Source organism: Salmo salar, chromosome 20 (genome assembly GCF_965601325.2).
Source record: "Salmo salar chromosome 20, fSalSal1, whole genome shotgun sequence".
In the NCBI taxonomy this organism is placed as follows: Eukaryota; Metazoa; Chordata; class Actinopteri; order Salmoniformes; family Salmonidae; genus Salmo; species Salmo salar.
The window spans coordinates 44,066,026-44,075,653 of record NC_138310.1 but is presented as its reverse complement, the minus strand read 5'-3'; the positions used below and the strand labels follow the sequence as shown (position 1 = coordinate 44,075,653).

The following is a 9,628-nucleotide window of genomic DNA, read 5'->3' as shown; positions in this document are numbered from 1 at the left end:
CAAATGATTTATACATAAAAAAACATTATTTAACTTTTATTTAATTAGTCAAGTCAGTTATTAAGAACAAATTCTTATTTACAATAATGGCCTAGGAACAGTGGGTTAACTGCCTTGTTCAGGGACAGAAAGACAGATTTTTACCTTGTCAGCTTTCATTTTTACTTTTGATACTTACAGTATAATAAGTTTCGCAAATTCGTAACATATTTTACATTTGGTAAATTCGCTTCACATAATACGAATTGTAATTCATAACATATCATACTAAATGGAATGTCTCGGATTTAGGTAAAGAATAATACGAAATGCTCTGAGACCAGGTTGGCATGGTGTAACTCTAGCTGGGTTGGGGGTAGGCCACATTGATATTCCTGTGGATAATAGCGCGGAGATAGTGTTGGCTAAAGGACTATACTTCTGTATAAATTGTCTAACATCATATGCACCTGTTTCTTACAGTAGTAGAATGCCCAACCAGGATAAATACCAATATACAGATGCAAAACACTAATGACACTGGGGTTGGATCTTGTTATTTTACTGATATTTAGTTTAGTTGGGGGATTTGAGGGTAGCTAACTTGTAGTATCTATCTGACTGTGCAATGGTTCAGGCACTGAAAGGACAACTAAAATTGAGCTATCCCTATATTGAAGGACCTTTCGACACCCAACTGCTTTCTCCGACAGCAATCTCGGCAATGGCGGATTACGATAACTACGATGACCGAGATCGGGCTTACGGTAGTTTTGGTGGAGGCAGAGGGTAAGAAAATACCTGGACGAATAGAATGTGTCAGTATTACCGTATGGTGATGCAAGAAAACGCACCAATGCCTCACTTTTATGCAGGGGCTTGTTCGAAATTCTTCTCAAAGATAGGCCTGGGCTCAGAACACGGGCCAGACAGTGCCAGTGGCTAGCCTCTCACCGCCGCTTTGATGAATGGGAAGCCGGTATTGAGGGCGGGGAAAACTCGTGGATTGACCATAGCTAGCTACTTTCAGATGTGCGTGAGATTTTCCATTACAGAATGTTAGCGACTTATTCATGGCGGTTTGACAATACATATTATGACATGGTTATGAATGCAATACATTTTATAATTCTCAGACTGCCAGCATGGCACTTGGCGCCAGCATCGCGTTAAAAAGCAGCCCACATGGGCTACATGTTATGCTACTACTAGCAAGGCAGGGACTGCGCTGAATGGCTAAATCGGGTGATAACAGCTCGAGATGTCAACATGCGCCAATCCCCGAAATCATTATCAATGCATAGCATGTTTAGCTAGTTGGTTAGTAATCATTATTCAATGCACAAGTCTTTTGATGCATTGTTAGTGGTCACGTTAGCTAGCTAGTGCGCTCGCTAGATTAGCTTGTGCTAATTGCATGACGATTTATGCGGAGAACTAGCTAGCTAACTCTGCTAGCTAGTCTAGTTTGGGCCCATTGCACCCTGCATCCATTCCTATCTAGCTTGATGCGCGCACTCGCCAGCCAGCTAGCTAGGTTTGAACGATTAGCAATGCAGTTAACTAACATAACGTGGGCTAACTCGTGCATTGACGCCAGGCATTCAATACAGGAAATTGTAAACTTTACTTGCTGACGATGTTGCGGCGATACTGAAATATATTCTGGAACTCAATCCAGCTAGGTCATTAACTAGCCAGAAATGAAAAGTAGCCTAATCAACGAAAACACTAGACTACATTAGACTAGGTAGCTACCGGCATAAAGTACATCAGGTTAAAATATGATCCCTTGGATAGGATAAACGTACATATGATCATAATGAAGATCTGTGTTTTATCTGTCTGCCACCCCTTGTCAGTGACTCATAACCTTTAACGTTAGTTGTTGTAATCATATTCTGCTTTACTTGATTCACACAGGAAATGAGTTGGAGCCCCTGATCCTGAAATACTTAAACTAGTGTTGTATCTATTGGGCTACTTGGCGTAAATTAATTTGACACCATGGTTCAAATAACTACAGATTATCACCTTAACTCTTATCAAATGCTATGTAAGATCACAACAGCCAACATGGTTATTTTACAAAAAAATCGCTTGCTCTCCTTGCTAATTGTGGGAAAGATCTATATGCCCAACCTCCCTCCCTTTGGAAGACCCTTTTCAGTTGAATGCATTCAGTTATGCAACTGATATCCCGTTTCCCTTGTTGGGGCCTATAGCTAGGTGGCTGTACATCTTGGTTCAGCCTGGTCGCTCAGTTTGCTTTGACACCCGAGGAATGCTGCAGGCATGCAGTACCCCATCTGCATTTCTCTCAGCCCTGTCAGATTGTTGCCAGCAAGGGAACAGGTTCCTTGAAGGTTTGGCAGTGCCCCACCACTCCTCATGAGGAGCATACATATATATATTTTTTACATTTAAATCATTATAGCAGACTCTCTTGTCCAGTGTATTCATAGGGGAAAAAGTTCATTAGGGAAAAACTATTACATAGAACATTCATTGCAAGTAGACCTTTCTTCAAAATGGCTGTTATCAGTGCACAGGAACTTCTTCTGTTAACTGAGAAAAATGAAAAGCTGGTGCACACCCAGAGATAATTTTTTGTAGATGTGCTGACTAACGGTGAATAAGCTATAAAAATAGCTCCATATATGCCTTCTTCAGGGTAAAAAAAAATGAAACGAATGAGATTATCTCTGTATTATTGTTTACCAGTATTTTATCACAATAGGGCCACCATCTTTATCTGTGTGCTGCTAACATGGTTGGCATTGAAATGGAACAGATTATTATTTTTCTTTGTCAATTCTTTCTTCAGTTTGCAGACAGCCTAGTCCTATTTCCTGTATTGTATGTGAAACATTATGTATTTTCCTATGGGATCTGAGCTGTAGATCTTTGGTATTTTGATTGTTAATGGATCTGTCCAAGTGTACATCATTTATCGAAGGCTCAGAGAAAGTCAGCTGGAAAGTATCACTGCACTACCTCTGTGCCACAATTTTGCCTGTGACTCAGTTAATGTCCTAACTATCAACCATAATCTCCAGCTCAGACTCTCAGCCATTGATGCGGTAGTCCTTAGTAATTCTTGACCATGAAAAACTCAGGGTCCAGTATGTGGGGCGTGGCTATCTGTTGTAGTCTGTTCTCTCATGGAGGTGTTCGTTTCTGGTAGACCCAGAGGTGGCAGTGGACCTGGTGGACCCCGCAAGCAGAAGGATCTACCCACAGAGCCCCCATACACAGCCTACGTGGGCAACCTGCCCTTCAACACAGTACAAGGAGACATAGACGCCATTTTCAAAGACCTCAATGTCAGGAGTGTTCGACTAGTCCGAGACAAAGAAACAGACAAGTTTAAAGGTGAGCAAGCACCCGTTTGTATAGCATAACAAACATCACAAGCCACGGCAACAGTTTTCTTTTTTGTAACCAATTTTCTCCTTTCAGGTTTTTGTTATGTAGAGTTTGATGACTTGGAATCCCTTAAAGAAGCTTTGACGTATGATGGTGCTGTGAGTACCCACAATTAGTTTTCTCAGGTCCTCATTTGTATCTGGTTCATAAGTGTAAAAGGGATACTGTGGTTCAGTGTTGTCACAATATTCAGTATCACAGGACTGAATTTCCAGTTCAAATTATGGAACCTTAACAGCCGTGTGTTGATTTTAAAGCTATAGCACAAACTATTTAACATTTAAACAGGTTCTTAAACTGAGTCCTCAGCGTTATGTGGCCATGAGCAGCAATGTGAACCAAAGATATTGCAGAGTGGCACTGATGCAAGAGGCTCCGCTTGTGAACATTCACACAGAGCATCTGCGCATGTGCATAGGAGTTCACTTCACTTTCATACAACGTGATGGCTGTGTGACAACCGCGGAGGAGATTATCCTCTGGTATTGTCCCTTTTGTTGTTTTGGAAATCATCCTGATACTTCTGTTTATTCATGCATTGCTGAGTATACCTCAAAAGGACCATACAGTTCAGTCTGCTTCGTATAGAAAATCTGAGTATTGTGTTATGGGTATCGTGACAAAGGAATAAATTATGCTGTTTTTTCATAAAACAAATAAAACTGTCTCCAACACTATGATCAACTTAGTTTGTTGTGCACCTTTCATAAAATAGATTGCTGTCCAAAGTGCTTTAAAAATTAGTACAGTGACAAATATCATTTTATAAAAGGGACAATTTAAATACAGTGATGCGTCCAACAGTGATATATTTGTAGGACATAAACATTGTTGGAAGCATTATCAGAGAAGTGGACCATGTTGTTTTATTTCCTCCTAATGCTGACTTGTGCCTCCCCAGCTCCTTGGAGACCGGTCACTCAGGGTTGACATAGCAGAGGGCAGAAAGCAGGAGAGGGGCGCTGGAGGATTCGGCTTCCGGGGGAACGACAGAGGAGGTACCTGCTTGCGCTCACTGGAATGCGAACTTGTTTGTTCCTCCTACTGCTTACTATATTTCTTAATTATTAATATGTTGTATATTATTACAACTACAAAGAAATGTCAATTACTTACGTCAGCTGATTTAGTGTTGATCTCTTACATTCTCTAATGAGTCAAAATGAGTTGATTTGTAGATTGTCTTAACTGTAAATATTAATATGAAGTAGCAATAACTCTTGGCCTAGATTTGAATAATTATACATCTTTAATATTGCCCTGAGACTCATCTTTCACCATCATACTTAAATCCAAGGCTGTCTTAAAATCTGTCAATTATCAGAAGCTTTGCTGTTCTGTTTGAGTTTGCTTCCTCCTAAGCATACAGTGCATTCCACTTATAAGAATAACGGAAGAATCAAACATTTGTGGTCATAAAAACATGACAAGATGCTTGTACATCACATTTATAGATCAATGGATTATGGAATCCGCTATAACCAAAATCATCAGTCCTTATAAGTGTGCATTGCACTAGTACTACTACCACTACTGTTGCCTCTGGCCTTATTCTTGTTGTATGTCACTACATACTGGGATTTGAGAATTTCTGGCACTTTTCATAATCTATCCATTCACACTTACTCACCCATCTTTCTCTCCTGCTTCCTTTTCTGTAGTAAATGGTGTTTGACCTGTTTAGCTCTACAACCCTACAAATTTGAGCAGCTAAACTAAATATTTTCTACCTTCTATACTTTCCTAACCAAAGACTTCAACTAGCTGTCTCTAGAAGCAGTACTACTAACCTAGGTCCTTGGCTAACCAGCACTAGGCCCTTGGGTTCCTCACCCCTGCCTCAGCCCTAAGCAACACTCGCCACTATTGTTAAAACTGAGCCCTGTCCCCTGCAGGCCGAGGGGGCTCTCGTGGAGGTGGTCCCAGAGGAGGTTCCAGAGACGACTATGAAGGAGGTGGGATGAGCGTTCCGCTGGTTTAGCCGGTCCCCAACCTGTCATTAGATCAGACCCAGTTTGAATCCTGCAGTTTAAGATCAAGCAGTGCAGTTGGTAGAGTGTGCACCAAGCTAAGGAAGCAAACCAATTGCTCCCATTTTTTGACGCTTGAATCTGCAGAATAGTTTGATATAAGCGGTATGTAATTTCCTCCCCCATAGGAATTCACAGGTTTTTCTTTTGCGATTTACACAGGTTTTTTGTCCCTTGGTGCATTTTGTTTATCACTCATACAGGAGGTTCATCATTCTCATTTGTCACCTTACAGGGCTGCTCCAGGTGCTGTGCAAGGACGCAGATTTAATTTAGTCAGATCTGCAATGTTTACAATGTTACTGATAGTAATGTGGTGTTTAGAGCTCACAAGATTCCTTATCTTTATTCTACGAGATAATGTCTGTTCTACACTAAACTTTATCTGAACGTTCTGTAACATTGCACTCCTGCATGAGCCCAAGACTGTCTAAAATGTATTTTCCCTCTGCATCTCCTTGTATAGGCTACAGAGGAGACGATGACTTCGGACGAGGCCGAGGAGGTGGCCGCGGTGGTGACCGAAGGGGAGGCGGTGGAGGAGCAGGCATGGGGGGACGCTACAGGGACGGCGGACCACCACCGCGCGCTGGAGCGGATGACTTCAGAGAACCCTCTGACGGTGTCACAATCTCTCTTATCTCATATAAAATACTCTAGACCAGAGGTACTCCCACGTGTGGAGTTTGGAGGGCTTTCTTCTCCACTGTGGTTGGGTACTTGATTGATAGATGTCACTGATTGGGCAGACTCCTCAACTGGTGTCCCATGCCTGAATTCGTCCCTGATTTAGAGGAGAATAATGAAAATAAGCAGTACTTCTGGCATCAAGGTTTGAGAAAAAGCACCCTTTAGTCTTGGTAGAATGGATCAGGAAGAATGGATCAGTTTAAATGGATTTTTGATGACTTTGTGTTTTTGTTACAGTACAGCTTTTGTGAAGGTGTAAATATTGACCCCCCCCATTTACTCTACCGAAAAGCCCTGAACCCAGTTGCCACCTATTTGATGTGATAACATTTGACTTGACCAGTTAATCATGTTAGTCATTTTTTCCCTTTGCTTTCCACAGAGGAGAGGGCACAGAGACCGCGGCTTCAGCTGAAGCCACGCACGGTGGCTGCCCCGCTAAACCAAGTCGCCAACCCCAACTCTGCCATATTTGGCGGAGCCAAGCCGAGAGAGGAGGTAATTCCCAAAGACAACCCTTAAGAAATTGACCAGGCCTCAGAGCCCGGGAGGGAAGGGCAGGGGACGGTGTAGAAAAATGAAACGATGCCAGTGGGATACGTTAACGCCTTCCGTTAGCAATCCTCTATCGGAGATGACAAACTGAACAAAACCCTCTGAGTGAAATATTTATTCGAGACGGAATAAAAACAAGATGAGAACACACACATACTCTTGGACAAAATAATACAACACACCAACACCCAGAGAGCAGCTTGTGAATGCATGTCAAACTGTAAACATGTTTCTTACGTACACCTCTGCTTCTCTGTGATTTTTGCCTGCTTTGTCTGTAGTTCTGTTGGGAAGGTCCATTCACATGTTGATTGCAGTAAAGAATGAATACAATTGAGCTGAAAAGTAACCAACTTTTCAGTTTATTTAGTAGTGTATTTCACTACGCTATTCGACTCTCTGTGTTGGAAATGAAGTGTGTCTTGACCCCAACTCTGAAGTGGTTGCTATGCTTCCATGTGGGTAGGCATTGATCCCCCACAAGAATTCTGCCCCTGTTTACAAAATCAATATAACATGAATTGTTAGAATAGAATGGTTTGTGCTGATGGTTTGGTTCATGGCGGTTGTGGCTGAGCGTCTGTAAGGAGTCCAGAAGGTTTTGTTATCACTGTTGGTCTACACAACACCTTCATTGTCTGCTCCCCTCCTATACACACACACACACACCAACAAGAAAGCTTGGTCAGAAATGTGCTGCTTTTGTTTGTTTTACCCCCTTGACTTCCAAATGTAAATTGGCGTTACGTTAAAACACATTGTTCAGTTTGGGAACAGTGCAGAAAGTAACACTTTTTATTAGTGGAGCTGTTTAAGGTCATTGTATCTGCTTAACAATCCAATTGTACTGTAGAAGTTGTTAAAACTATTTTATTTCTCCTGTTAAATCATTTAAGATTTCCCCCGGAATTGAACCTGTCTAACCATAATGTTTTTTTGTTTGTTTCCCATTCTCAAAGCTTGAAAAAGAGGCAGAAAAGGAATAGATATATCCACGCGGCTGCATTATTCTGGAAGTCTACTCTGGATCTACTGGCTTTGTTTACCAAAAATCTTTCAAAGACTTCTCCCAAAGAGCTCGCTGGGGAGTCAGGCGCTGGGTTCCTCTTTCTGCTCGCTAACACAAAGCAGGCCTTCATCTAATTGGTAAAAAAAAGCAGTTGGACCCAAGGCTGCTGTGAGGGGCAGGGGCCAGGCCTATGTCAACCTGACCCGTACCCCACACACATCAAAAGGAACTCGGGACAGGGGCTTCAGTTTGGTTCTGTTGCCTTTGGGTAAGGACTTTGATGTGTCATTTTCTCTTACCTTTCCCAAGGCATCCTTTGTGTTCACCAAATGATTTGCAGTTTTAGACATACAGCTGTCAAAAGGCTGTTCCTTTGGTGTCTTTTATATCTTTTCCTCCTAAATTTCTGCTCTATTTGTGAAATGATTATCATTTCAGCTTCAAATTGCCACTGTCTTAAATATTAAATGATAACATTGCCAAGAGAACTGAATCCTTATTGTTGTCTCTCAATGTGTATTTCTGGAACCTGATTTTGAAAGATTTTTGATCTTAGTCTGTTAAATCCAGGCAAAATGGCTTCCTGCATAATGGAGCGATGCCGAAGGTGTTTTAGCGGAGCGGCTGAAGTGCACACTAGATTAAATCAGAAACATGGGTTATTGCAACGGTCTCGATGTTTGGCAACTTTTGACTTCCACATCTTAATAGTTATATGCATTGTATCAAAAAAATTGATCACTTAGACACTGCAAAATGTACTACTTTAACAGGAAACTGAACAAAAATCAACTGCTCTCATTTGTCCCATGGAGACCGGCTAAATCTAGTCTGCCTACCAGTAGATTGTGTAGGAGGATGCTTTTGAGAATGTGTTGCAACCATTTTTATTTACATTTTACTGGTTATGAAATTTTAGTAAGTGATACCTTGTTCTTACTGTACTATAGAAAGATCTGGGTTATTTTTTAGTTTTTTTTTTTTTTTTTTTCCTACACTGTTTATGGCAATAAAATGTATCTTACATTAATTCTTAATGTGTTTGAATGGGGTGGGTGAATAAGTAAAGGCAATGAAGTAGTTCTCTGAGAACACAAAGCAATGTGAACATAGAAGAAGAAAAAAAAATTAATTGATGGAGCGTGTTTTGAAAACTCTGTAAGGAACACACATACATGTCCATTTAAGTTATTATTGATTATTTCCTACAAATTCTATGTTCGCAAGTGTCTTTCTGCCCACATTAGAAACAATGTATTGCATGCAGAGAACCTAGTTCCTCATCCTCAATGCTTTCCCCACAGGATTACAACATAATGCAGAGTGTATGTAGAATACCGTTTAGAGGCCTGTTCTGCTTCGAGGTGCAGAGACCGGATCCTTTTCTGTGTGTGTCTGAATGCCAGACAGAATCTTTGTTTTGAATTTATGGTTAGTTGAACTTTGAGAACAGGGGTGTATTCATTATGAACTGTTTAAGAAGCAAACTGAGTGAAACAATTGTTTCTATTGGACAAATTTCAGGTAGGTCCCGCCCTGTTTTTGTTTGCTTCCGTTTTAAGAAACGTATTGCAACAATCGGTGTAATGAATACGCCCCCGAGCAAGAATGTTTGCTTTATTTTGAATAACCCAATATTTGTTTTAAATTGTCCATTTTGTTTTGCAGAGTAGATAACAGGGTTTGGTATTTTGAACAATCTTTTAATAAAACAATTGAATTGTCTGTCACTGCTTACATGAAAAGGTTGGGTATTTGTTTTATCTGAAGGAAGTACCAGTATCAAATGTTCTAGCATGAAAAACAATTTCACATTTAGTCCTTTGGGGAACAATCTTGAGACATTTCAAAGTATTAGGCCACTGTGTTGACCACATTTTGTCAATAAATCTTCACTCTAAACACATTTTGGTGTGTCAAGTACAACACATTTCAT

At 40.8% G+C, this 9,628-nt stretch overlaps 1 protein-coding gene across 3 annotated transcripts; it reads left to right on the top strand.

The window, feature by feature from the left end:
• The first annotated feature begins 498 nt into the window (after positions 1–498).
• Positions 499–8,185, top strand: eif4h (eukaryotic translation initiation factor 4h). 3 transcript variants are annotated; one of them, XM_014161977.3, is made up of 8 exons: positions 499–768; positions 3,173–3,354; positions 3,442–3,506; positions 4,310–4,406; positions 5,304–5,363; positions 5,905–6,060; positions 6,511–6,626; positions 7,643–8,185. In XM_014161977.3, the coding sequence occupies exons 1-8, from the start codon at positions 608–610 to the stop codon at positions 7,667–7,669; spliced, it is 864 nt and encodes a 287-aa protein (XP_014017452.1). In that variant the 5' UTR covers positions 499–607; the 3' UTR covers positions 7,670–8,185. The 3 variants fall into 3 exon arrangements, with proteins under 3 accessions (XP_014017452.1, XP_014017453.1, XP_014017451.2); XM_014161976.3 differs by having other exon boundaries at positions 613–768; positions 3,167–3,354; XM_014161978.3 differs by lacking the exon at positions 5,304–5,363 and having other exon boundaries at positions 608–768; positions 3,167–3,354.
• Positions 8,186–9,628: the final 1,443 nt, after the last annotated feature.

What these genes read in the sequence shown, in the direction of transcription:
- eif4h (XM_014161977.3), top strand. Translation starts at nt 608, where the DNA reads ATGGTTCAGGCACTGAAAGGACAACTAAAATTGAGCTATCCCTATATT. An exon ending in AGAAACAGACAAGTTTAAAG is followed by an intron (nt 3,355 to 3,441) that starts GTGAGCAAGCAC and finishes TTCTCCTTTCAG; the next exon opens with GTTTTTGTTATGTAGAGTTT. An exon ending in CTTCAGAGAACCCTCTGACG is followed by an intron (nt 6,061 to 6,510) that starts GTGTCACAATCT and finishes TGCTTTCCACAG; the next exon opens with AGGAGAGGGCACAGAGACCG.